This window comes from Mustela putorius, unplaced genomic scaffold (assembly GCF_011764305.1).
Source record: "Mustela putorius furo isolate JIRA1106 unplaced genomic scaffold, ASM1176430v1.1 tig00000224_pilon_pilon_pilon, whole genome shotgun sequence".
Lineage (NCBI taxonomy): Eukaryota > Metazoa > Chordata > Mammalia > Carnivora > Mustelidae > Mustela > Mustela putorius.
This window is the reverse complement of record NW_025421321.1, coordinates 12,683,549-12,711,365: the sequence shown is the minus strand read 5'-3', so window position 1 is coordinate 12,711,365 and position 27,817 is coordinate 12,683,549. Positions and strand designations below refer to the sequence as shown.

General features: G+C 47.1%; 1 protein-coding gene and 1 long non-coding RNA gene across 9 annotated transcripts in view; one reads left to right on the top strand and one right to left on the bottom strand.

The window, feature by feature from the left end:
* Positions 1–27,817, top strand: part of PRKCE (protein kinase C epsilon) — a 517,695-nt gene that overhangs the window by 424,288 nt on the left and 65,590 nt on the right. For all 7 annotated transcript variants that reach the window (XM_013056348.2, XM_013056350.2, XM_013056349.2 and 4 more), the window contains one exon: positions 9,242–9,396. In XM_013056348.2, the coding sequence (XP_012911802.1) occupies positions 9,242–9,396 (155 nt within the window). The remainder of the gene's footprint in view (positions 1–9,241; positions 9,397–27,817) is intronic.
* On the bottom strand, positions 304–9,244 carry LOC123391384. 2 transcript variants are annotated; one of them, XR_006606077.1, is made up of 3 exons: positions 9,062–9,244; positions 7,099–7,210; positions 304–749 (listed from the first exon to the last, which is right to left on the bottom strand). It is a non-coding gene; the product is annotated as an uncharacterized LOC123391384 (long non-coding RNA). The 2 variants fall into 2 exon arrangements; XR_006606078.1 differs by lacking the exon at positions 304–749 and adding an exon at positions 3,342–6,836.

The following is a 27,817-nucleotide window of genomic DNA, read 5'->3' as shown; positions in this document are numbered from 1 at the left end:
TTTACCTGAGATCTGCTCAGACCTGTATCCCCTAGCCAGGAGGTGTTTTGGGGGGGGGGTGGACTTTCTTTTGTCACATTTGGTGTGATCAATCTGAATTTCCCGCTAAGCAAGTTATGTATTTTTCCCACAATCCAAGGGAAATAATGACGTCCCTTCTCCACTCAGAGTCAGCTACCTGGTATTTGCTTATCTTTAAAACTGTTACAAGAACTTTACATAATCTTTGGGGAGAAATGAAAGGTAAGAAAAGAGGGACTACAGCAATGTTGATAGCTGGTTGTAAAGTGAAGAATTCAGTCAACTGGCCAGTCATTTTATACACACACGTTTGAAGAAAGTTTCCTTGATTGCTTTTTGCCGAGTGGGCTTGGTCCTTTGCCCACTAATGGGGGTACATTCTAATCCTCCGATTGGTGAGCAGGATTCCTGGCTAAATAGACTTAAGCGAAGAAACAAAAACACAATAGCAACAGCATTAACAGGCTCAAGGGTTGACCTCACCCAGAACCATAGGCTTTTATTTACAGTGGTAGTAGGTGCGTGAGCCTCCTGGAAATCAGACCTCCAATATGACCTCTGTAGGTACTTCTTTTTGTGCTGGGCACAGGAAATAAGATGGCAGCTCAGTTTCTGGAATCAGAGCAGCAGCTACCTGGGCTGTTTCAATCCTGTATGGGCTCCGTCTCACATCTGAGCTGCACATGGAGAGACTCCGTTCTTCTTACTGAGCTGCATATGCACCAAGCCTAGACAGGAGGGGGATATACAAGAAGGGAATGTCCTGAGCCCCAGCTGTTGACACTTACAACCTATTGGAGACACAGGAGGGCTTATGTGTGGGGAACAGAGTTTGATGCAGTTAACGCACTAGATTGGGAGGACCAGCCTGAGCTCAGGGGAAGAAAACTGGTAAAGAACAAGGTTATGATGTGGGCCTTGGCTGGGTTGGGGAAATGGAATTAGGATAAGAATACTTTTATTCCTATGCTTGAAAACACTTAGAAGGAACATTCCATAGGTCCTTAACATTGGCTTCAAGCAGCTGACTACTGGTGACAGTAGGCTCCAATGAGGAGGCGATGTAATCTGATTTAGATTATCTCTTGGTATCATCAAAGACAGATTTGGCCTGTGTGGCCATCTTGACCAGATTCTGGGTGGGCAATGAGCACCGTGAAGAGCCTGGAACCTCTGTTGGGTGACCAGGCTGCTAAACCAGGCAGATGAGTGAGTGGGGTCAAGGTCCCTGATGCCTGCTGCTCTCCTGGAGCCCAGGTCACCAGCCGGGGACAGAGGATGACAGCCCAATGCCACACCCCAAGAGGGCACTTGATGGAGAAAGCAGCTGCTGGGAGAAACCAGGAGAAAGCCAGGTACTGTGAAGTGACGCTGAGGTACGAACATTGACCCTCTGAGGATGTGATGGACTGAAAGAGCCTCAGGCTCGCCACATCACTGTCCTTTTCACTGGCTGTGTTCCCCATCAAAACCCTCTTGATTCTGTCATTTTCAAAATGAGAACTAACGATAAGCTGTTACTCTACTCCCACTTGGCTTGAGACACTGCCCTTGTTCGGGGCAGGAGGTCAGTCCGGCAGTAACATCATTTACACGTAACCTATTTGGGGGCTGTTCCCTGCACACTGTCAGGTCATGTCAAAGAGCTTTCTTTCTCGGAAGAGGCTGAGGACCCTATAAAAAGAAAGTATTCTCTGATGTGCTGAAGACGAACTCTTCCCCTCACCCTAGCTTTCACACAGATGACAGTGTGTGGGGCAGGTTGGCAGAAACTCGAAGTTCTCTGAGCAGAGTGCAGCTCTGATCAGAGGCAGGAAGTGTTTATTCGAGCTGTATTGGGTGAGTCAGTTTGCTACTGCTTGCTCTAGGTCCCTTTAAACCTGGGGCATCTTGCGTATGTCAAATAATCATAGTTTTAAGCAACCGGAAACAAATACCAGATATACACAAATGATGTTCAGACCTTCCTAACCAGCAGACACTATTGCGGGATTTTTACTGTTTTGGCCAGTGCTGATTAGGTTAAGGCTTTCCCACATGAAAATGAGCATCTACCCTCTTTCCCAAAGTAAGGTGGACTCTTCCCTCTGTGGCTTCTAGGAGACCATCATAAAACACAGTCCTGTGAAAATCCACTCTGCATTTTCCCTGTTACCATTGGTGTTGGTAGAATTGGTTATTGCTTTAGGAATTTGGCTGAGATAAATCTGAACTTGGGGAAACAGCACAAGGTCATGGCCCTGGAGTGAGGCCTCTGAACAGTGGGAGGTGAAAAGAGGGAAAGGCCTATGTGAGGAAGGGCTGACGGGCGTGAAAATGGTTTTTCTAAACAACATTATTTGGCTGATAATTATTTTTGTTACCGCATAGGAAAATTATCCCCCTAAACACAGTTACTATCTACACGAGTCTCTCCTTCTCTGTTCACTGAGAGGTAAGTCTCCAGTAAGAGGAAGGATGTTTACTGGGATGAGGGCTTGCTTTCTTTGGGGGGAAATAAAATGGTTTTGGTTAAGTTTCCCAGAGTGGTTGAATCTTGCCTTTGTTTCTATCAAGGAGGCATCATAGAGAGGAGGGAGGGTTGCCTCTGGTTGGTTCGAAGATAAGGACATGCTGAGGATGGTGGAAATAGGGAAGATATGGAAGAACTTCAGGCTGCCTTCTTCTACTCCATCTTGAAGTCTGCTTCCAGAATAGCTTTGCTTCAGGTTAGCTTTAATCATACCATTTTACCACTCAGAAGGTTTCTGGGGTTCTTTGCTTCCTATGTGTGTTTTTAGAACCACCTCCTCCCTGACCCCCAACCCCACCACCACCAATCTGTCTTCTTCCTCCCTGCATCCAGAATTTATGAGCTGTTTTCCAGATAGCGAGTTTTTTTCACCTCACCCCCACCCTCCCCATCCCCACAGTGTCCTTTCCCCTTACCTCTTCCCTGGGGGCTGGTCCTGCAACTTGCCAGGACTTTCCTTTCTCTCTTGCCCACCTCCTGACCCTAATTCAGATTGGTGTCCACCAAATCTGTATATAGCAATAGCCAATTCCACCAGGACCAGTTCTATTACAGAAAATAAAATACAGAAAGGGTTTTCACATGATGGTTTCCTATCACGGTCTTCAGTAAGTGCTACGGCCTGGATGACAGACAGTTACTCTCTATTGGCGGCCCAGAAAGTAATGACCCAGACTCCCAGGTTTCACAATCTGATTCGATAGAGGAGGGTTTTGCACATAACCTCAGAACGGTTTTTTTTTTTTAAGATGTTATTATTTATTAGACAGACAGAGATCACAAGTAGGCAGAGAGGCAGGCAGAGAGAGACAGAGAAGGGGAAGCAGGCTCCCCACTGAGCAGAGAACCCTATGCGGGGCTCGATCCCTGGAGCCAAAAGCAGAGGCTTTCACCCACCGAGCCACCCAGGCGCCCCTAACCTCGGAACATTTTATGTTGCTTTTTTGTGGCTTCCCATGTTCAATTCCTACTTCTTAGACACCAAAGCCATGGCTCCTGTCATCTTTCATAACCCCCAGGGACCCGCCCCAGGGACCCACCCCAGGGCTGGGCACCAAAGAAAGACCTGTTGAACTGATAGATTAAATGATGTGGACACGGAGGGGAGCAAAGAGATGTCACAGAGGGTGAATTGAGGACCCACGATTCCCTTAGATGACGCACTGGAGAAGAGGTTCATCCCGTCCCTGGCACATCAGAGGTGGACTGTTCCAAGTCCAATCTTTTGTTGGGCACTCATGAGAAATGGACTCAAAAGCGATAGAATCTTTGCACATATAAACAGCTAGCAAATGATAGAGAATGTGCGTCCAAACAAATCCAATTGGCAGGACATGTCGTACTGCCGAGAGGAAGCCTCTGGCTATCCATCACACCTTGAAAGATGAAAGATGAAGGGAACAGTGCTCCCTTCAAAGGCAGGAAAGGTTAGCGCTCTGGGAAAACAGAGCCCAGTGGGAATTTCAAATACATGGTGTGGCCCTTCCGGCTTGTAGGTCATGATTAACTATTCTTACCCTAAATGACCATGACATATAATCCCTTTCCTAATTTCATTATTTTACTTACTAGCTCAAGACCGTAACTTTTTAGACATTCAGGTGAGATTAAGGGAGGAGGAGGTGGAATAAGGCTTTTAAAATCTTTGGTTACCTCAGAAAACATATTTGCTTACTTTACCAGGAAGTTGGGTTTGTGTTTTGTTTTGTTTTCTGCTGATGCCAAGAGGGGATTAATGAGTAGCTGCTGGTTCTGCCAGCTTTCTTTTGATTTCAGTTTATGTAATTAAGCAGTTCCCAGAATGACTTGAGGTTCTCACTCTGCATCAAAACATGCTTCTCAGATGTGTTAGGTGTGGAGGTCAGAAGGGATCCAAACTCCCTGAATGGAGGGAGGGGGAGTGAAAAACTGATCTGGCTTTAAACTTTGACACACACACACACACACACACACCAGTTTAAAAAAGGTTGATTCTACTTTGGGGCTGTGCACACCGAGGTATATTGAGTAGAAAGTAGGTTTCAATGGAAGTTCAAAATGAGCTAATGTTAGAATAACTCCAAGTGAGATTAACAATAGGAATAACACAGGGAAACCAGCCCTGGTTCACTATTGAATTTCCAGCAACTACAGCTTCGTGCCTGGTGCATGTCCAAGAACTCACACATTGGACAGGGGCACACTGGTAACCCACTGTGCGCCAGGCTCAGCTCTGGTTGCTGGAGATCCAGTAAGAAATGAACCCGACAAGAACTAACCCCTTCCCCAAGATGCTCACACAGAGCGAATGTTAGACGAGCAGATTTTTATCAAGTGTCTCCTTAGTTAGGGAGTTCCCTGCTAGTGGTAGTGGGGATGGGGGCGGGGGTTGCTGGGAAGAAACCATGTTCCTCAAGGAATGGATCATCTCACTGGGAAGTGAAGACACCCATGGAACAAAAGAACTGTTCAGAGCTGTAACTGAATACAGGGTGCCGATCCAGGCAGAGAGGCCAGAATGGGCGCTCGTCTCCAGATTCCCCAGGCAGGAGGCTCTCTGTAGCAGGCTGACTTGTCTCTGGCTCCTTCAGCAGTAGGAATTTGCGGTGGCAGAAATCAGAGTTCCCTCTGGTTCCCTTTCTCCCACGCAGCCCCCTAACCTTTTTTCATTCTTCCATCCACGTGATGATTGTTTTTTAAAGAGGATTATAGCAGCTTTTCTTTTGGGGTCAGGCTAGTTCCCTGACAGACTAATAGGGCAGAACTTCGAACACTTCCTGCCCTCATGAAACAGCTGGGGGAGAAAGACACGAGTCAGTTACACAAATCAGACCTCCTGAATGCTACAGGGGAGAACATAGCATATAATAGGGAGATTTGACTTTGTCAGAGAAGTTGGGGCCAGCTTCTTAAAAAAAAAAAAAAAAGAAAAAGAAAAAATGTGGGCTATACTGGAATCTCCAGGATGAGGAGGGATTAATCAGGGGAAGGGAGCTGGGAAACATTCCAAGCTGAGGGAACAGCACAAGGAAAGGCCTCGTGGCAAGAGGGAATTTGCTGTTGGGACAGAGGGAGCCAGGGATGGCTGGAAGGGAGAGGACTCAGAAGAAGGTAGGTGGGGTGGATCATAAGAGGCCATCAGCCATATTTAGGAGTTTTCTCTTTATTCCAAGAGTAATAGGAAACCCTTGAAAGAATAATCAGTAGAAAGAGAGAAGGGAGGGGGATAGGTTACACTCAGATTTTCATTTCAGCAGGGTAACTGCCTGTGATTTGATCATCATTTGCTGGGGGTGGGCAGTGTGAGGGGCATTAGGAAGAAAGCACTTGACAGGAGTCTAAACAGGAGGTGAGAACCGCTTGGACCAGAATGGTGGCTATGAGCTGAGCGGGCAGAGACAGAAAGAGGTAGACAAATGCAGTAGGTGCAAAATGGTACAAAAGCATGGAAGGGAGAAGCAGCAGGGCTTGGCGGCACAGGTGAGGGATGAGGGAGAGAAAGGTGCTCGCAGTCACTGTCCAGTCTCTGACTTGTACACAGGCACCCTGGACGAGGACCCGTTTGCTGCAGGCGTTAGGGGGGAAGAATTACTGTGTCCGTTTCAAACCTGTTGGGTTGAGTGCTTTTGCACCATCTAGAGGGAAATGTCCGAAACACGGTTGGATAAAGGAGTGTGCGGCTTGGAGGGGAAGTCTGGTGTGGAGGTTAATGTTCGTGGGTCACATGTGCCCAGCGAGGTGCATTAGGCTCTGTGAGGTGGAGGAGACCGCTCAGCGAGGATACAATGGGGAAGGAGGAGGGTCCCAGAGGCCGGCCCCAGGGACTCTGGTGCCTGATGGATGGAGAGAGAAGCCTGCACCAGCAGATGTGAGACCACCTGCCCAAGACATGGGTAGGAAACCAGCCCAAAAGCCAAGGGAGCCAAGTGATATTTGGAAGAGGAAGGGCTCATGGGAAAAGAGTGCTAAAAGGACAGGAAGTGAAGACTTGGTGATGGTAGTTCTCCTGCCATCGGTGATGACAGGATGAGACCACCTTCAGGGAGCATCCGTTGTGAGCCAGGCACTTTAACATTTGAGCTCATGCCCGTAAGACATCTGTAAGGCAGGTCCTCTATCAAACCGAACACAGGGAGCAGGTCATGTGCCTGAGCTCACATAGCCGGCAAGTGACAGATTTCGGTGGGAGCTCTTGTCACTCCACAGACCCTGTTCTTAAATGCTGTGTGTCTAGGGTCAGTGGAATCAAAAGCAGCCAGCGAGCAGAGAGGGGTGTGGAGAAGACAGGTTTCTTCCTCCCAAAAGCTTTGGATTCTTCCCCAAGCTGCGAAGGAAATGCGGCATCGTTGCTTCCACCCGCAAGCAACGGGTGGCTGCCCACGGGAGGGCGTCCCAGTGCTTGTCCTTAGTGCTGTGGTTCAGGAGCTCAGGGCCGTGCTCTATGCAGGAGGCAGCCGCACCTGCCCTGGGGAAGTCTTGCCCCTAGCGCCCTGGGACCACCCCCCCACCCCCCCACCTCCGCTCTTCTCAGCGGGGGGTCTGACGTCACCTGGGAACGTGTGGGAGAGGCTGCTTCTCAGACTCACCATCCTAGGTTTTCCTAATTGAAAACTCAACGGTGAGGCGCAGGATCCGTGTGCTCACTAGTCTTCGTGTGATTCCAGGGCACAAGCTTGAGAACCGTGTGCTGAGGGGATCCTTGCAAACAGAAGAAGGAAAATCTGAGTGACTTAGAGTCCATGTATCTCTCAAACACCAAATACCTCAGCAGAACGAGATGGAAGAATGGTGCTGAACCCGGGCTGTACACGGCAGGCCCACGGGGAGCTTTGCACACCCCCGAGGCCTGAGGCCCACCCTCATGAATTCTGGTCTCGTGGGGCTGGGGTCAGCCTGAGCATTCGGGTGTTGTGATGAGGATTTGCGTGGGGAATGGGTGAGGGAGGGAATGGCGAGCAAGGCAGCCTGTGTACTTTTAGGTCCAGAATCATACTCTGGGGAGAAAATGGGGCAGGCCTTGAAGGGGAAGGAAGACAAATGGAAGAAAGCCTAGACCGTAGGCCCTTTGTGAGTACTGGTATCGCCTGAATGAATCTGGAGACGCCTGGGGCAGAAGGTAGTTTGAATTCATAACAATTCTTAACAGTGGACTTACTTTCAAAGCGATGTCAACAATGAATTAAATATGCTGTCACAGCTGCTTCATGACTGAAGCAGGCTCATGATCACCTCCTCCTGCCCGCTTCACTGGACTCCGTCTATGTGTTGAGAATGTGCTCCCTCTCTGGCCTCCCCAGCATCACTGTTTTCCCTTTGCTCCATGAACCTTCCTCCCCTGCTGGCCCACTCAACCCCCGCCCTTGGCATTCTCACCCTGTCCCCAAATCCTGGGATTTGTTCCCGCCCCTGCTCCCCCGCCTCCTTGTTGTCTCAGACCCCAGCTCTGTCCAGAATCCTCCAGGGACCCCAGTTTAGAGAGCCCCCGCCCCACTTTCTCTTGACCTTTCATCTTTGAGACACTCTGCTTCTGTTTTGTTTTCTTCATTCTGCCCATTTCCCCATCTCCAGTCCTGGCTCCTAAGTTCCGCAGGGACAGTGCTGGCTTGACGTTCTTTCCCTCCCGTCTAGCACAGCGCCCCACACCTTACAGGCTTAGGAAACAGTAGTCAAGAAACCGCAAAAGGGAACTTCCATCCGTCTGCTTCACACACTGGCAGGGAGTGCAGATACAGAAGGCCCCTCCTGGATGACGTAGGAGTGTGGTTGGGTCATTTGGAGGCCGCCTTGAGGAAAGAAGCCATAGGAAATGTGGCAAGATGGGAATCCCAGTAGGAACATCCTCCAGAGTGAAGAGTGGCCCGCAGAAGGGGCACTCGCAGCCTCAAAAGCCCGTGGGACCGTGAAGTCGTTTCCCAGGGCTGTCTTCACACATTAACGCCAACTGGGGGCTTCAAACAATCTGAATCTATTCTCTCATGGTTCGAGAGACCAGAAGTCTGGAACCAGTGTCACTGGGCTGAAATCAAGGGCCTGCTCTCTCTGCAGGCCCTCGGGGGAGAGTCTCTCCTTGCCTCTTCCAGCTTCCAGTAGCCCACCATGTTCATTGGCTTGTGGCCACAACACAGTCGCTGCCTCTGTGGTCATGTTGTCTTCTTCCTGCTTCTCAAATCTCCCCCCTGCCTTTCTCTTATAAGGACACCTGTGATTGCACTGAGGACCCACCTGGGTGATCCAGAATAACTTCTCTTCTCAGGATCCCTGTTGTAATCACACCTGCAAAGTCCTTTTTTGCTGTCTCAGGTTAACACTCGCACGCGAAGGGATTAGGACACGGATGTCCTGTGGAGAGCCATTACCCAACCTAACACACATATAAAGGTAACTGGAGCCTCCAGAGGGACAGAGACTTGTCCGAGGACACACTTCAGGGTTGTCACAGAAATCAAAGACCCAGGTCTCCTTTCTGTCCGTTCAGGGCTTCCTCCGCTAAACTAAGCTGATGTTCTTAAAAGTAAAACAGAGAAAGAGATTTAAAATCACGCCTCCTACCCTAATCCGTGTGCTTTCTGGATTATCTGTCTTCTGACTTCTGTCTGGCTTGCGTGCTATCAGGATTCTGCCATCGCTGCACCTTCTTCCCCCTTGAGTTTGGGCTCAGGAGACACTCTCTGGCCTGTGTGGGCAGCAGCAGTGGAATTACCTAACTGGCATTTTCTGCTCTCCTCTCAGGACCGCCTCTTCTTCGTCATGGAGTATGTAAATGGTGGCGACCTCATGTTCCAGATTCAGCGCTCCCGAAAATTCGATGAGCCTCGTTCCCGGTTCTATGCTGCAGAGGTCACGTCAGCTCTCATGTTCCTCCACCAACATGGAGTCATCTACAGGTAGCTCTTCCCTTCTCCTGCCTCCCCGGACAGCAAAAAAAATAAGAATTCTCCAGACACTGGAACTGATTTTGGCCCCTGCCCAACCGGTCTCTTAGCAACCCGCTTTAGATTAGTTGTTTGTTCTAATTTGCTTGCAGAGGACTTTTGGGGGGCTGTTTATCACTGTGAATGTTAATATTTGAATAGCCTCAGGAGATCTGACCCACTGTTTGTGCCAGTTTGGATCGAAAGCCCAAGCACAACATTTTAAAGGCTTGGCGCCGAGTGACCTTGGAATAACCTTCATTTCTCTCTCTCCCCACCCTCATCCTTCAACCTCAGGGCATTCTCTTTACTTTTTCCTTCTGTGCCATGAACTTCCTCCCCTTTCCAACCTCTTGCCACTTCCTGAGTTTGTTTGGCTTAGTTGTCTCCAGCAGATAGAATCAGAGGAGTTGCTCAGGGGTATCTGGGTTTCTGATTCGAGGAGGAGGAGCTGGGGGGGGAGGGGGAAGGGAGCTAGACAATATCCAACAGGAAGTTCCTGCACATCAACCAGTCCCTCACTGCCGCCCTGTCCCCCTTCCAAGAAAACACAGCACACACACACACTCACACGCTTATTTTCCAGTAAGGGAGTGGGGCTATTTACGCAGGCTCTTCTATGAGGTCAGGAATTCTGGGAGGAGTAAATATTTATAGTTAGCAACAAGGACGCTAAAGTTCCTTAAGGTTTTCTCAATGACTGTCAATTTCTTGACTTGGTTTTTGCTCCCTTCCCCCGCCCCCAACCTTTTATCAATTGGGTAGAATAGCTGGCTGGTTTCAACCCAGAACTTAGTCACTAGAACCTTCCTGACCCTCTCCTGGGAGCAGTGCTCTGACTAAAGGCTCGTTGAGGGGCTCTGACCAACGCTCACCCCAGGCTTCCTTTTTACTGATGACTCTTAGTTTCCTCCAGTGTGTGTCTTCTCTGCTCAGAAGTAATCAGTGCCTCCCTGTGGCCTGCATAATAAAATCCAGACCTTTCAGCCAGCCTGGCATGGCTACCCACATCCTGCATCCCTCTGTTGGCTTCCTGTTGCTGCGTAACAAAAGACCACAGATTTACAGGCTTCAGGCAGCACCCATTTATTAGCCCCCATTCTGTGGTCCCCGAGTTCAGGCACTGTGGGCACTGGCCCTCGGCTTGGGGTCTCGCTGCTGTGATCACACACAGTGTCAGTCAGGCTGCATGCTTGTGTGAAGTTTGGGGTCCTCTTCCACACTCACGTGCCAGTAGGAAGGACTCAGCTCTTTGCAACACGTGGCTCACTTCTTTAAGGCCAGCCAGAGTGAACAGCCTTTCCCGCTTGGAGTCTCTGACTCCAGGGAAGGCTTGGATCCCTTTTCAACAGGATCAGCTGATTCAATTATGCCAACCTGAGATGGTTTCTTTCCCTTTTGTTTAGCTCAAATGATTAGGGACCTTCATTATATCCTCACAATTCCTTTGCCTGTAATGTCAAGTTATCTCCATAGATATCGCCTTTTCCACGTTGTTCTGGTTAGAGGAAGTCCCAGCTTCCCGCCTCCTCAGGGAGGGATTATGGGATTACACAGGAATTCGACTCACTGGGGCTCCGCTTAGGTTGTGTCTGCTACATCCAGGTGCACCCTTCTCTCCCTACTCCCCACAGCACCTTGTTTTGAATCTGCCAAGGTTCTCATTCTCAGCTTTTCTCAGACCCACCTGCCAGTTCCCACCTTGCCTGTACTTATGCCCTCCTAGCCGTCCTCTGGATGGCCCAGAGGCCTCATGCATTATTGCCTGCCTGCACAAAGCTTGGTCCCACCAGCCAGGGCAATTTCTCTACCACCCATGCTTCCATGCGAAGAAATTCGGGAATGAATGGGATTTGAGACTGCCGTTGCTACGCCTACCACTGTCCTCATCGTGTTAGCGTTAGGCATTGCTGTGGTTCCTTCACCGAGTTGCAGACTCCCTTAGGACCACATTTTTGGTTAAACCCCTCAGTCATCTTATTTTACGCGCTCTTCTTGTTTTCTACATGGTACATATTCAACAAGTGACTCTTGATTCCAGTTAGTTTAAATCCCTAATCTCTGCCCCAAAGCAGCTCATAAGCCCATTCAAGATACAGGAGTTGTGTGTGGGAAGAGCTCACTGCAAGGCCGTGCGCCATCCGGTGCCCATGACAGGAAGAAGGACCTCCATCCTTTGCAACATCATCGTCATTCCGTCCCTATTACAGTGAGTGCAGTCATCCAGTTTCCCGGCAGGGAGTCTGAGCTTTCCTGAAGTACCTTGTCCAAGGCCACCTCCATCAGTGGCAGACCGAGGAAGACTAAGTGACTGATCAGCAAGCTCATGCTGTACACCATGACACCTGTCACCCTGTCTTTCCAAGTCCAAGTCCAAACTCTGAGGTGTCATCCCAGAGACTCCAAAACTCATCTCCCCCCTACAGGTCTGCCTGTCCCCTTTCTGCTTCCCTCTCATCACACCTGTCGACACCAAGTTCTCTTGGCTTCTAGGAGCCACACTTCCCCTCCCCTCCTCCTCTCAACACTCCTTCCCACCACCCTGTACATTTCTCCTCAGTCTCTGTGTCCCCTGGCCTGGCTGCTGCTCCCCTCCAACCTCTATTCTCTCAATGCTGCTTTTCCCCAGGGCCTTCATCCCTCCTTCCCCTACCCTAAACACACTGCCTGAGCAATTCCAACACATGCATGCTCCTATGTGCCAGCGACCCTGCGTTACTACATCCAGCCCCCAGTTATCCCCAGAACCCAAACAAGCTCTCTCCCCCCAAACTCTCTCTCAGGAGGGACTCTCAGGGGCCTGCTGCCTCCTTCCCAGATGAGCTTACAGTCGTTCACAGACTCGAGTCTCTTACTGCCTCTCAGTTCCCTGCCCTCTTCTCCATCCTTCCCCCTGCACAACAGCCCGGCGTTCTTTCAAATCACACCACGGTCACACTCGTCCCTTTTTAGCCTCCTTCCGACTCCTTTGTGCCCCGGACCTGCCATGCACAGCTGTGTGGTCTGCACACAGCGCAGGAGCGGAGGGCAGCAGACGTGAGCAGCGGATGGCGTCTCAGCCAGCTCTGCTGCTGTGGCTGACTTCAGCCCGGGAAAGGGGTGCTTTTCCTACCCAGAGGAGGTGGCTTATTGTGTCTCTCACAAAGACACAGTCTGTGACAGTGGGGCCCTGGTGGCCCCCAGTGATCGTGTGACCCTTATCACTGTCCCCGCCAACCATGTATCCCACCCTCGAGGTGCTCCAGATTATTTGCCATTCCGTCCCTGATGCCATTCTTTTTCATTTCTCAGAGCCTTTGTACCCCTGTCCCTAGAAATCCCTTGCTCCCAATCTGGGTCTTGATCAATGAGTCGTTTCCAGTTCACGCCCCTGTTCTGACTGCCTCAGAGTCTCTGGTTTAAAGGGTATGGAGATTCCATAATACTGGAGGAGGGGAAATCGATAAGGATATTGGTGAGAAAAAAAACAGCCCTGAGTTTCTGATTGCTGAGGCTGCGTGATGTGCACATGTGGTGAAGGGGGGGTCACTGACCTATCTACTGTTGTGTGTGTTTGAAGGTTACCATAATTATATCTTTTTTTGTAAAAAAAAAAAAAAAAAAAAATGTTACCCAGGGTAACATTCTAGAGTTTTTGATTCGATAGGTCTGGAGTGGGATACAGGAATCTATATATTTTTTAAAAGTGTTCCTCAGGTGAATTTGGGGCCAGAGATGAAGAAAAATTCTATTCTGCCTCTGGGGACTGTGTCAAGCCCTGCCTGCTCATGTAAGGCTCTCCCTGACCACCCAGTTTGTCCTGGGGATCATGCCTTCCCTCTGGAACAGCCATTAGCAGGTTCTCTTTGCAAAACTTATGTTTTTACTTAAGATCCCTGTTCTGTGATTGAGAACTCCACAGCAGAGTGCTTACCTGGGGGGCCTAGAACAACAGCCTGCTTATAGTAGGTGTTCACTAAATACTTGTTCTTCTAGTCTCTGATGCTCCAGAGCCTTCCAGCCCAGTGGAACCATGCCATTCTGTCCCCGATGCCATTCTTTTTCATTTCTCGGAGCCTTTGTACCCCGTCCCTAGAAATCCCGAGCAAGTGGTTGCTCCCTCCCATTGGTGTGTACTTCTTAAAAGTCTGTATTGGAAACATTCCTAACCCCTTGACCCTAAAAGGCCCCCAGATCCTTCATAGCTCTCATTTTATGGGTTAATGAGGATGCTGGGATCTCTGTTTCCCATGTTGCTCTGTATTAGGCTGCCACAGAAGAGGGTAGAAGGCAATATGTCTGCAGCTGGTTGGTGGCGGGGACCTGTGAGTGTGTCTCCACCTCTTTGCCCCTGGCTATTCTGAAGCCCCAGCAGAGACCATGTTTTGTGCAATGCAGGGGTTTATTTGGGAGACTGGCAAGGCCAGGTTTTGGAGGAGGAAGCTGATTGCTGGAGTGGAGATGGAATTTTCGGCCTTCCTGCTGGAATTTATACACACACTAATTAACAGCTAATTGGCCAGTGTTCAAGAATGGAGGAAAGCGTCATTTCTGTGGCTGGCGGCTCAAACTTTAAGGAGAGCCCACACTGACAGGCATGGCCCTCTTTCTTCTGGTCCTCATCTGAGTCAGGTTCCAGCACCAAGCAGGTGTACTGTCGCAGGGTACCGTCTCTCTGTCTCCTACCCCGTGTTCCTGGAATCCTCTCTGTGCTATGGCAGAAGCTGGCACTGTGTCCAGCCATGCCTTAAATTTAAAAAAAAAAAAAAAAACAACTTTTTCCTCCTTTACCATCCCACCCCGCCCCCACACACAATGAGGCGTAGAGGTATTGAGAGGTAGGCCTTCCTTAAGAGCGGGTTCAGAGAACTCTCTGTTTATCTCCATCAGGGTTGCTGCCTGCCCATTTTCATCTGAGCTGCTCAGTCGGAGCAGCTGACTCTCTGAGAGCGCCCCTCTGTCTGTGCAACATGAGAGAGATGGTGTGATCCGCCTCAGACAGAGAGGACAGCCGGGGGCCCTGAGGAAGATAAGCAAAGGTTTGGCAGTCAGGAATGTATCTCTGTATTCTTTCAGAGTTCAGAAGTCAGGACCCCTGTGATGGAGGGTAGTGAAGAACGTGCCCTCGGCCACATTGGCCAAGCATCTTAACACTCCATGCCTCAGTGTCCTCACCTGTAAAATGGGAATGATAGTTGTACGTACCTATCTCATGAGTTATGGAGATTTCGTGATTTAATAGTTCCAAATAATTTTAATAGTGTGTGCCACACAGTAGGCCCTTAGTAAAGATTAACTATCTTGTTGTATCTTGATTTCTATTAAGACGGATTGAAAGAACATTGGAGATCTTTTATCTAGCCCAAGCTCCAAAACGGATTCCTAGAATCACGTCAGAAGAATGAATTCCTTTCTTCCTTCTTAGAAAATTTAATCCTCCTCCTTTTTTTTTTTTTTTAATGATAAAAGTGGTAGTCCTAAGAAAAATAAAAATGTGAGCAGCAGAGAAAAGTAAAAAGTCAGTTTCCCTTCACCAACCTTAGAACCACCCACAGTAGAACAGTGCAACGTTTTCTGGAAAATCCTTTGAGAACTCTTCTTGAGCAGGTTCCTGAACCTCTTTGTGACTGGCTTGCATTGACCTGGAGCTCAGACAATGCCTGCGTGTCTCCTGCATCCGGGACGGAGCGTGATGGCTCCAAGTCAGACAGGAGGCCGAGGTGGAGGATCAGAAAGCCAGTGGGGAATGACAAGGCATTTTCCTCCTGGAAAATGTTCATGAGTAACATCTCACGTGGTGCATAAAAATTTGGTCTTTATCTAGCACAGGGGAAGTTATGACTTCTCCCTTAATTTTTCAGAACTTTCCGTCTTCAGTGAGCTGTCACTGCCACTGCCCAACAGCCATCCTGCCCTGGGGACCTGTCATGTGCCTGGTTGCCCAAACTGGGGGTAGTAGAGAGCCCCAAGGAGAGAGGGGTCTCTCCTCTGGTCCATGCTAAATCACTCGGTACTTAAGAGGTGCTTAGGAAAGGCTTGCCTTGTTGATAATCATGTTTCTAAAAAGTCAGTAGGAATGAAGAGCCTGAAACACAGATTCAGGCAATACCTCCGAGGATCTAATGGAGCTGGATCTTCAATGCCTGTCCTCACGGGACGGGAAGACAAAGCCAAGAAGGGGTTGCTGAGGTCCGTAGCCATGCTCTGCAAGCCCGACCTCCCTGGACAATGTGATACAAACTGTAGCCTTATCTTCCTGCTAGTCAAAGAGGGAACGTGTGTGCTTAGCTTGTGGAACGACAGCCTGCCTCGATCCCTGGGATCCCCCTCCTGCCACTGACACAATTCAGCATTTCCTGACGTGGGGAAGAGCTCTACTTAAAGCCTGTGCTAACAAGGGGAAGGTCTAATATTTAGATTCCTGTCTTCTTTCCCTACCTTCTCAATTTATCTAAAGCTAATAAAAGCAGAGGAAGAGGAGGAGGAAATAGGATGATTTCTTCCTTCCCATTCTTCTATGACTTGCCTTCAGGAAGATCACTCAGGATGTTCTGGGATCTTCTCCCCCCACAGAACCTTACCTTCCACTGTCAGCAGCCCTCCAGCCATTCTAGAAAATGATATTGTGATATAACATTTCTGAAGATGTAAGGGCTGAGTGTGTAATAGGAGGCTGTCGGGAGTCTCCATCGTTAGATCAAGGAGGTCTCAGAGTGATCTAAACCAATTCCATTTTCTAGATGTGGAACTTGAAACCAAAACTGGATAGGAACTCACCCAGGTTTACCCAGCAAGGTACTATAAAGTGTAGATGTTATTTTAATCAAAGATATACATAGAGTTAAAGAGTCAAACCATTCCACAAGGAACTTAAACAATAAAAAGCTGTTTTCTGCCCTCCTTCTCACTTCCACCCAGTTTCCTCTTCCACAGAGACAACCATTTTCAGTTTTTTCAGCTGAGGCTTTTGGAACAGATCTCTGTATTTCTGACTAACATGCTGTTATTGTTACTTTTGTAAAACTCTATTTTAGGCATTATGTAGTGACTATCCACTGTGGAAGTGAGAGTTTACTTCTCTACTCCTACTCCCACTGCCCTATGACATCCATACTCCCTTCCCAACATCCCATCTTCCCTTCCTCTCAGTAGAGTTTTCTATAATTGTGGTTAAATGAATATACATCGTATGCATTATTATGACTGTGAAGTACTGTTTGGGGGCACCTGGGTGGCTCAGGCCGTTAAGCCTCTGCCTTCAGCACAGGTCATGATCTCAGGGTCCTGAGATCAAGCCCTGTGTCAGGCTCCCTGCTCCTCAGGGAGTCTGCTTCTCTCTCTCCCACTGCCCACCTCCCCCCCAACGGTTCATGTGTGCTCTCTCTCTCTCACACACATGTAAATAAATAGAATCGTTTAAAAAAAAAAAAAAGAAATACTATTTGGAACAAAGCCATGTGGTAAGCTATAATTACTTTTTCTATACCTTTTCTTTGTTTTCCCTGGAGATGATAATGATCTCTTTGCTTTCTATGTAGTTATTAGGTCAGCACAAACTCTACAAATTGTCCATGTCTCCCTGCAGGATGTTTCGGTGCAGTGGATACTCTGTCAACTTCATGTTCGTGGAAAGCTCTCTCCTGGAGCCCTCCAGCCCACTCTGTCTAAACAGTTCCCCCATGGCTGCTGCCTGACTGTCCCCATACTGCCGTCCTCACGCTTCCTTTGACCTCTTTCTTCTCTGAAAGCTCCTGTGTTTTGTATCCCACATCTCTGTCTCAATATATTCCCTTGATGTAGTGAAGCAGCCCCAGCAGTTCTTTGAGAAGGATGGGCAGTACCTTTTTTAGCCTTTCCTTTTATATGCAAAGCCATCTTTATGTCTCTCTCAAATTTGATAAAGACTTTGGCTGGGTGTAGAATTCCAGATTGAAATCCATTCTCACTCAAAATTGTTCCATTGCCTTCTAACTTCCGGTGTTGCTGTTAAGAAGTCTGAAGCTATTTCAATTCTGGATCCCATTGTACAGATCTCTCTCTTTTTTCCTGGAAGCTTGTTCATTACTTACTAATGATGTGCTGTAGGCCATTTTTCATCCATTTCACTGGGCTCCAGATAGACTTTTTCAATTTAGAAAAATCTGTCCTTCAGTTCTAGAAAATATTTCTTTCTTTAAGGATTCTTTCTGTTCTCTCTTTCTGGAGCTGTCATTTGAGTATTGGATTGGTCAACTTGGCCTTCATTGTAGGCTAATATGGCTAGCCACATAGTTGGGAAATTCCTGACTGTCAATACTTTTAGAACTTTCTTCTTAGAGTGTTCAGATTATCCTGGGAAGACTCTTCCATCATCCTGCCCAAAGGGAAAGGACTTAGCAGCCAGTACTGTAGTAGCTACATGAGGAGGCAGGCCTGGAGGGCCCCACTCCCAGGAGACATTGTCCAGAGAACTCCTCCATTTCCAGCTTTGTACCCTGGTGCCTGCCCTCTGCCCCCATCCCACCCTGTGTCCAGAGACCCACTGTTTTTCTTCACCAGAGAATAAACCTGTGGGGACCGAGAAGGGACTGTGCAGAGTAAAGAAGAGAATCTGAGTTTATAATTGCTTTTCATCCAACCATTTTTCTCTCTCCCCACCTTTATCTCCAGAAATAACTGTTACTGCAAATGTCTGCAGTTTGGTTGGGACAGAAGTTGGGAGATTCTGTAGCATAAATGTAACCGTTCTTGACTTTCCCCATTGGGGGTCCTTGATTCAGTGCTTTCTCAAGTCTTATTTTTTTTTTTTTTTTTAGATTTTGTTTATTCATTTTCTTAGAGAGTGTGTGTGCAGGAGCAGGGGGAGGAGCAGAGGGAGAGGGAAAGAATTTCAAGCCAACTCCCCACTGAGTGTGGAGCCCAATGTGGGTCTTGATTTCACGACCCTGAGATCATGACCTGAGCCAAAATCCAGAGTTAGGTGCTCAACCAACTGAACTTTCTCCACTCTCTTAAGTTATTAATCACTCATCCTTTGGCTTTCCAGCTTCCAAAATTGTGTTGCTATTGTTTCCTCTCTCCTTCTCCCCATCTTTGTGTATTTAGATCTTTTTGTGTAATTTTGGGAAGGAGAGAAAAGTAGTTGTGGCTCTTCAAGCTACTCTCTTTGTCCAGAAGTCAATAATAATAATAACAAAAACAACAACCACAGTACAGCACAGCAGTAGTGGCAACAATAACCAAGGGTAACAAGGCCCTTATTTAGCCTTTGTTATAAACCCAACGCTATTCTACACACTTTACACCTACCTATTAACTCACTTAATCATCACAGTAAGAGATTCTGCCATTGTCCATGAGATTTATGATCTCTCTGAAGAAGGAGATTCTACCAGATCCCACCTTGCTGTTGCCACTGTCAGGTCTCCCTGTCCCATTGCTGCGAGCTGCAATTTCACATGGGAAGCAAAGCTGTATATTGGAGACAGTGCTGAGCTTGGACTCCAAGAACTGTGGCCAAGTCCTGGCTCTACCTCATCTTTATTATGTCTTCCTGGGCAGAATACTTAAACTGCCCGAAAGGTAGTTTCCTCATTCCCCCATGGGATTACCCAGGACTGTTTTGAGAATCACATGAGAAAGCATTTACAGAAGTACTAAATATAGCCCTTGGCTCTTAGAAAGCTCTGTTCATATTGGTTAGATGAAGGGAAGCTAAGGTTGTTGAGTCAGAGGATGTAGTGAATTGTGTCCCCTCCAGATTCCTATGTTAAAACCCTAATCCCCAATACCTTAGATTATGGCTGTGTTTGGAGATAAGGCCTTTAAAGAGGTGAAAAGTAAAATGAGATCATGTAGGTAGACTTAATCTGATAGGACTGGTGTCCCTTTAAGAAGAGTTGATTAGGGCACACAAATGCATAGAGGGGGCCATGTAAAGACACCAGGAGAAGACCCACTTCCCAGCGGCAAAGAGAGGCCCCAGAAGAAACCCGTCCTGCCAGTACCTTAAACCGGGACTTCCAGCCTGGGAGAAATAAATTTCTGCTAAGTCATTCAGTCTGTGGTACTTTGTTATGGCAGCCATAGTAAACTAATATGGAAGTCTCAGGTTTAAGTCCCAGCATTGCCGCTTACTAACTGTGTTGCCTTGGGGAATGTCCTGATCTCCCTGAGCCCCAGTGTTCTCATCTATAAAACGGAGCTGATAATAATAAATAAAACAAGATGGCCAAGGCTGCAGTCTTGGCATACACTGAAAGATTTAAATCAGTTTATGGACACAGAAAGGCCTCTGGAAGCTGTTTGAGGCCCAGCAAGGCCTGCAGAGATCCAGGCACACAGCAGCAATGATGGTGCCATACGGCACTTGCTTGAGGGGCACAGGTTGGTGGGTATGTGACGTTATATCCCCCAAGCACATTAAAGGGCCCCGCCAGGGCAGGGCTGGATCACCATTCCAGAGAGGGGAGCCTCTTCTTGGCAGTATTCCAAGACTCTGAGCACTCGAGGAACCTGGGACAGGGCAGGCAAGTACTGATAAATGCACATGACAGTGACCAATGGGCTGAACAGATGCGGTTGCCCTGGGAAGCTGCAAGTCTGACTCTGGTGCCTGAGACTTCTTGTTGGGCTCCATTTGCATCTATCTATCTCCATGAGCTCCCCACGACATCCCCACCACCCGATCCCTTACGGGATCTGCTTCAGCAAACGTGTTGCCTTTGGAAATGTGCATTTCGGTACTGAGAATCATCCTGTCCCTGCACTGTGTCGCTTCATTGAAGGGCTGTCCTCCTGATAAAGGAAAGCTAAATGTCATCAAGAGTTCTTTCAAGACTAGTTACTTTTCTGTGGGGCCAAGTTTACTTAAACATGAGATCATCTCTACCCCAAACTATTTTTTTGCTCTGTAACCTGCCAGTAACAGCACAGGGTGAAGTCACTGGGACATGATAAAGGGGAGGGACGAGGAGAGGCAGAAATTGAGCTTGCTTGGGCTGAAAAGCCAAATTTACATTCATCTAAGGAAGTCATATTACTGCTGACCTGATCAGAAGTCAAATTCTGACTCTCATTGGCATCAGAGTCTCAGAGCAAACACGAAGTTTGGAACCAGAGGGAAATTCCTGATTAAATTTGTTTGAGGGTTTCAAACAAAGTTTGAGCTAATAGTATGTGTCAAAAAAAAAACCAAAAAAGAAGAAGAAGAAAAGAAAGAAAAATCTGATGGAGGACCTTGTCATCTATTCATCTATTTTTGTATTTCTCAAGATGCCTGTCCTAGAACTGAGAACCCAGTATGGTGGTAAAGGACTTCTGGCTTCAAGCTCTGTCTTCACTGCTCTTTAGATATATGATCTTGGGCAAGGAACTTATTTCTCTAAGCCTCAGTTTCTTCATCTGTGAAGTGGTGTTCCCTTCCTCAGAAGGATATTGAGAGAAGCAAATACACATTGACACCCATAAAGTAATTAGGACTATGTCTGATACAAAGTTAAGTCCTCCCTAAGTGTTAGCTGCTGTCATTATCGTCATAGTATTCTGTTTCACAAGTGCCTAAGTGAACCATTGGTAAGATTCACTTTGTCCATCTTGCAAATTTCACTGCAAATACATCCTGCCAGCTAGCAAACCGCTGAAAATGTCTTGTCATGTGAGAGGTTCCAAAGACGAGTCTGAGACCGTGGGATCAGCCTTAGGAAGAGGGAATCAATACCTGTTATTTTATGACTATGATTATGATTAGTTTATATTATTATTTTATGACTATTGTTTTATGGCTGTAAAACGTGCTCTAGAAGGTAGAAATCTTGGAACATGCATTAATACAATGTAGTCAACAGTTGAGCCTGAATCTTTCTGAGGAGTGGTCAGAGGAATTGGTTTCTTCAGTGTCTTTGGCTAATGATTGACCCACTAAAAATGGGAATTGTTTTAGCAAAACGTGGGGGGCTTTGCCCCATGGTAAGCAAGTGTACCCAGACATCTGAGCTGGTCCTGTGGTCTCTGTGGGCCATGTCTGAGTCCACGTTGGGCGGTGGGGGGCAGGGTGCTTCACGTGGAGGCCACTCGGGTCACACTTAATTGCCTTTGCTTCTTTCTCTGGTCATGTGGTAACAGGCTGACCATTCCTGCAGATTAATTATCATGAAACAAGGAGTTGACGCACTCTCTGGCCCAGAAGTCTGCAATCACTCTCTGTTATCTGGATAATGTCTAGACTGCTTCTACCTCTTACCCAAAGCCATCCCCAAGCTGACCCTCTTAACTCGCTTCATCTCTGCGATTTGCGCACAGTCTCTTTCTACCCCCACCCCCACTCTCCAGTGTCTCTAGTGTTTCCCCCCAGCCAGGTTCCTCCTTGAATATCTTCTTGAGCCTGCCAGGTGTCCTCATCGGCACATAGCCATACATGCTGTGCCCGTGTTGTCTCAATCCTGCACATCGACGGTCACAATAGGACTCCTCCCTTTGCCTTTTCCTGGAAGACCATACCTTCTTTTTCACTCTCTATTTTTTTCTAACTCACGTCCTTTGAGATTCAGCTTCAGCTCACTTTCCCCTGGCCCTTTTCAAGGCCATTAGTCAGTCCCCTCTTCCTCCTGTTAACATTGCATCTGTTGCCTAATAGAGTAGCATTTCTCAAATTGTATTGTAACTGCTTCTTGGTTGAAAGATCCTATAGAGAAGGCTTCCCCCAGTTACACTAAACTTCTGCTTTTGCCCCATGGCCCTTGATTTCTTGGACGACCTGTTCAAATATGTTGAGAAAACACCTCTGGAGAAGTGGGAGAATTTTCTAAACATATTTGGCCGCAGGATGAATTTTCTAACAGACTTCTTGCTGGGGCAGACCAGCATTTCCCTGGGCCCCCTTTCTGTGTGCTGTGCCCCTTCCATGAGTCTTTTTATTCTTCGGTGTCTGGTTCATGACGAACTTCCGTGGAAGGAACATGGGCCTGGGAATCAGTAGCCAGAACTCTAATAGGTGCTGCCTCAGCCATGTGACCTAGGCAGATTCTCCTTTCTGGACCTCAGTTCCCTGCGTGTAGGCAGGATTAGTTGATCTAGCCCTGTGACCCTAAAATATTGGTCTGGGAATGCCTTGAACAGAATCTGAAAATGAAACTCTGAAAAGTGTCTTCAAATGATCTCAGTGAGGCCCTGGAGGTAACTGAATCCAAACAGCGAAAGTAGCTGGTGCCCTTTGGAAGGGTTCAGAGGTGTGGCCCAGAGTGCCATGATCCCTTGGAACATGAGACTTCATCAGCAGGTGGTCCCATTCGCAGCTCTTTGAGGATCAGATCACTGTGTGAGTTCCTCTTCCTAATGTCTCCACAGTCCTTCCTCTTAATCAAAATGAATAGTTTTTCAAGGCTCTGCTGTAGCCAAGTAAAATACTTATCCCGGTAGTGAGCAAAGTTCCCTTGAGGGGCTAAAACCCACCATATGGGCAAGAAGTGGCTGAAGAATGGGGCTGCTTGCTTAGAAAGTTGTGGTCCCGTTGGGACTGAACAGCTCATGCCCACGGGTCAAAGACCTCCTCAGAAGTGGTGCATCTGTCTGATGAAATTTGCTCCCTTGGTTGAAATCTGCTAATGTAAAAGCATTCATCCAAAGGGATTTCTCTTTGGGTTTGTGCCTTTTCTTGAGAAGCAACGCCCCCCCACCCAAAAAATATCTGTTGTTTAGAGAGCACCATGCTTAAACAGATGCTCATTTATTCAGTCGGTGGTTGTCAGGACCCCTTGGTATGTCAGGTGTAGGACTTCAAGATGCCATGAAAAGGAAAAGACAAACATTCTCTGTCCTCTTGGCACTCAGGTTTGGGTGGGGATGCCAGATGATAAAACAGGAAATAACAATAAAACCTAGTAAGAATGATGATAGGGAAAGACTGGGGTACTAGGGAGCCACCTAGCAGAGATATCTCAGCTACTTGGAGAAAGTCAAAGAAGGCTTTCTGGGGGAAGTGACCTCTTCCATAGAGGCCCGATGGGATAAGGAGGAGTTGGCCAGAATGAGAGGATGTGGGAGAGGGAGCCAAGGAGCAGAAGCAGAATGTGCAAAGGCTTGGGGTCGGGGAATGCTAAATGGGCCTGTGGGTTTAAAGAATTTCCACATGCCCATATCTCAAACCAGAAAGGGAGGCCTGGTGAGCAGTGAGGCTTGAGGGAAGGCCAGGGTCACCATCCTGAGGGGCCACCGATGAACTGTGAGAAGTAATGTCACTGCCCAGGGACATGAACTGAGATTGTATGGTAAGAGGGGACCATGGAAGAGGGGCTTACTATTTAATAGAATTGCAGAGGTGGAAGCAGACTTGGAGGTCAGCTCCTCCAGTTCCGTCCCTTGTAGATGAAATAAACTGAAACAGAGGTCGTGTGACTTGTCCAAGGGCATTCTGTCTTTTGATGATGCAGGCAGAATCATGAGTTGGGGGTGTAATTCAATGCTGTGTGTTGATGAACTGGCTTTAAGCAGACAGAAATACCTAATTTGTAGCTGATTGCTGTGGTGTAAATATTGCCCATGTTGTCTATTTCAAACTACCCATGTTTAACCATCAGCTCACACAATTCTTGGTAGGTGAGCAGTCTGGTCTGTAAGAGCCAGTACGAGCCAGCAACAGTGGACCAAAGGGAAAGCTGACTCGGTGGCTCTGCCCAGCTCTTTGATCAGTGACATTTCGCTGGTGGTTTGAAATCAGTGGTGGAATTCAGCAAATGCTGCAGATCAAGGTTTGTTCCCCTGGAGAGCCGTTGTTAAACACTGACCAGAACACTGTATCTGTAGTTTGCATTGGGGAGTGATGTTCAGGTCACCTACATCCTTAACTGATTTTCTGCCCGCCAGATCTATTACTGGAAGGGGCCATTTGTCCATTTCTCCCTTCAGTTACAGTTATCTTTTTTTTCCAACAATTTTTCTGAGCTACAATTCACCCAGTGTGCAGTTCACCCACTGCAAGTATGCACATCAATGTTGTTGTTGTTGCTGTTGTTTTGTATCCCACACATCACGCACATTTCCATCACCCCAAAGAGAAGCCTCGTTCCTTTTAACCGTCATTCCCCCAGCCTCCCACCCTTCACCATTAGCCCCACACAACCACTTATCTACCTTCTTTCTCTGTAGATATTTCATATGAATAGAACCGTATAAAACACAGGTTTTTGTGACTGGCTTTCTGGATGTTTGCAAGGTCCATCCCTGTTGTAGCATGCATCGGTTCCTCATTCCTTTTTGTGGCTGGATTGAGTCTCATTGTAGGACAGAGAATGTTTTGTCTATTCATCCATCTGGCTTCAGGACCCCTGGCTTCATGGATCCACCCGCCACTATAAATATTGCTGTACCGGTCTCTGAGGGGACCCAGGTTTTCATTTAGGAATGAAAGTGCCAGGCCAAATGGCAGCCGTGTTTAACTTTGGGAAGAGCTGCCTGTTTTCCAAAGTGGCCGTGTGCTCTTACGTTCCCACCACCGACACACGGAGGTTCTGACTTCTCCACATCCTGGCCAGCACTTGTTATCAGCTGGCTTTTGGATTATCCATCTGAGCGGATGTGATGTATATCCTATTGAGGGTTTGTGTTCTCTCAGTTTTTGCCTCTAGTTTGATAGTCTGTTGTTAGGTCCATACCTGCTTGGACTTCAGATCATTTGGAAGAATTGACCCCTTTGTCATGTGTAATATGCCTCTTTATTTCTGATACTTTTCTACATTGTAAAGTCGGCATTGTCTGAAATTAACATAGGTAATCCAGCTTTCTTTTAGCTAGTGTGAGAACTACGTATTTCTTTCTCCATTTCTCTCTATTTGTTGTTTTTTAATCTACTCCAACAATCTCTGTCCTTTAATTGACATATACAAATTATTTTTCTTTGGTGTATTCAGATTATTGGCATAACTGAATTGATATCTGCCATTTTTGTAATTATTCATTATGTTTGTTCTTTGTTCCCCTCCCTTTTTCTGTTCTTTTAACTGAAAAAAACAATTGTCAATTTTAGTTTTAAGATGCATCATCAAAATTATTAAAATATGGGGGGAGGAGTGTATATTCTACAATCTATGAAACGTGGCCATAATACTCCCTTTACAAGAAGGTTGTAGGGTTTACATAGGGCCATTGACCAAAGCACTTAGCCCAGTATTTGGGTAGGCAGTGAGCACTGTATTAACCATTACCATAATTACTGTGTTGGTACTATCCAGTTACTTTGTGGACAACAGCTGACTTGGACACCCCAGTTCTGTTACTACACCACAGTTGAAAATAATTACCCTAAATACATAGGAATATAGATCCGGACTAAGTGTTTTTGTTGTTTTTTGTTTTGTTCTTTGTTTTTAAGTCACTCGTTGAGAACATGTTCTCTCAACCTGCTCTGTAGTCCACAGTTAAATATGGAACTCTGAGGTTGGACAGCCCAGCATTTGAATCCCACCAGACTGGTCACTTACAGATGTTTGACCTTGGGGAATTTCTAAGCTACTCTAAGCCTTAGTTTCCTTATTTGTCAAATGCTTATGTTAATGCTTTCCTCATAAAATGTGGTCAGGACCTCGCTAGATGTTCAAAACATATTATTATCAGTTGTCCTATCTCTTCCTCTAAACCAAGTGTTCCCTGTGCCTCAGTCTCCCTTTTTGAGCTGGAAACTCTAGGCAGGACCTGAGGAAGGCAGAAGGTATGTAGAAGGATTTAAACATTAGCAGGAGAAATGCCCTAGACCATATAGGGATGGGTCTCTCCAGCTAGACATGGCAGTGGGGAAAGGGAATGGGGCTGTTTCCTGGCATGCCTCGTGTAGGGGGTTGCCTCTCAGCCCTGGACAGGGGTAACCCTGGGGCAAGAAGAGATTCCTGGCTGATGCAGGTAACAGGGCAACAGGCCAATAACCACCCTCTCACTTCTGCCATAAAGCAGTGAATCTTGATGGAAGAGTAGCTATGGATTCGTCTCAGTCCCAGCTATTGTGGGGACAGGTGATTGCGCTTCATCTCTGCATTTTTTGCCTCAAGAATATTCTAGATACTGCTGGTTATTCATTTCTTTTTTTTTTTTTTTACTTATTTTCTTTTCTCATATGTGTATGTGTGTGTGTATATATATGTGTGTGTGTATATATGTATAAGTATATATATATTTTTTTTTCTGAATCTGTGGTTTTGGTTTAATGGGAATTAATCACTACCTCTCTGTTCATTCCCCAGACATATTTTTAATGTCTGAACAACTAGCAGGCTGGCCTTTGGAGCCAGATGAACAGGGAGACGTACATTCACAGAAAAACTCTATAGTGCTGAGCTCTGTTTCTGCTTGGCCCAGCAGTGATGGGCATGTCAAGTAGCATAGAACTAAACAGGCAGACCTAGGCCTGTCCAAGAGGGAATTTCTATGTCAGACCTAGTTTTTTGTGGTCAGAGGGCTTTGTTCATGATTTTTCCGAGTTAAGGCTGCAACCTTTTAGAAGCTGGGCATCACCTGTCCAACATAGCTAGAAACAGTATTGCCCTCCAAGAGTCTAAGGCTTTTAGAAGGATCTAAAACTCTTTCCCTCAGGAAAGCCTCTTCACTGCGTTTAATGATTCAGTGAGAATTTTGTGATATACTGACATGAATTTTAAAAATATGGTGAATTCAAATACAAGAAAAAGACAGGATCTGAAGAAAAAGGGTTTGAGGCATTAATACTGTATACTTAGGGATCCCTTTTCTTAAGATTGTGTGTTCTAGAAGATCCCAGGAAATCCCATCCCATTGACTAGGGACAGCTTCATGAAGCCTTGCAGCCTGTCCTGAGTGGCCCTCCATGTGGAGCACACTCTGGAGAGTTTCTCCATCTGGTGTCCCTCCTGACCACAGTGGAGCGTGAGCCTCAGTCACAGGCCCTGGAAGGTTATACTTGGGTAATGTGGCAGGGGAGTATTATTTTGCAAGTTATCAAGTATCCAAAGCAGAACAAAGGTTCCAAGTTCAGCTGATCACTTTAGGCTCTCACAGCCTGACCTTGTAGGCTCCCACAGAGAGGGCCTATTCCCAGATACTGCTCCCCATCCTTTCTGTGTTCCTGAGAGGTAGAAGAGGTGATTATTATTGGCAAGAACCTGAAGACCTAAGTTATTGTTGGCACAAAGAAATGGACACCTCATAAAACCCAAATCCCAAGCAAACCATGTCCACCCAGTCCGTCTTGTCCAGAGGGAATCCCCTGAGCATGGGATTGGAAGAATGCGCTAGGAAGTATGAAGAACCCAGAAGCCTCACTTCCCTGGGGATTCACAGTGTTCTCTCGTGGGCACCCTGTACAGTCGAAGGACACATCTGTGTGTACACAATATGGTATCTGGCCATTGATGAGGGATGTATCCTTGCATACAAGAAGCCAGAGTTGGGAGCTATCTGTGTGTGTGTCAGTACTTGC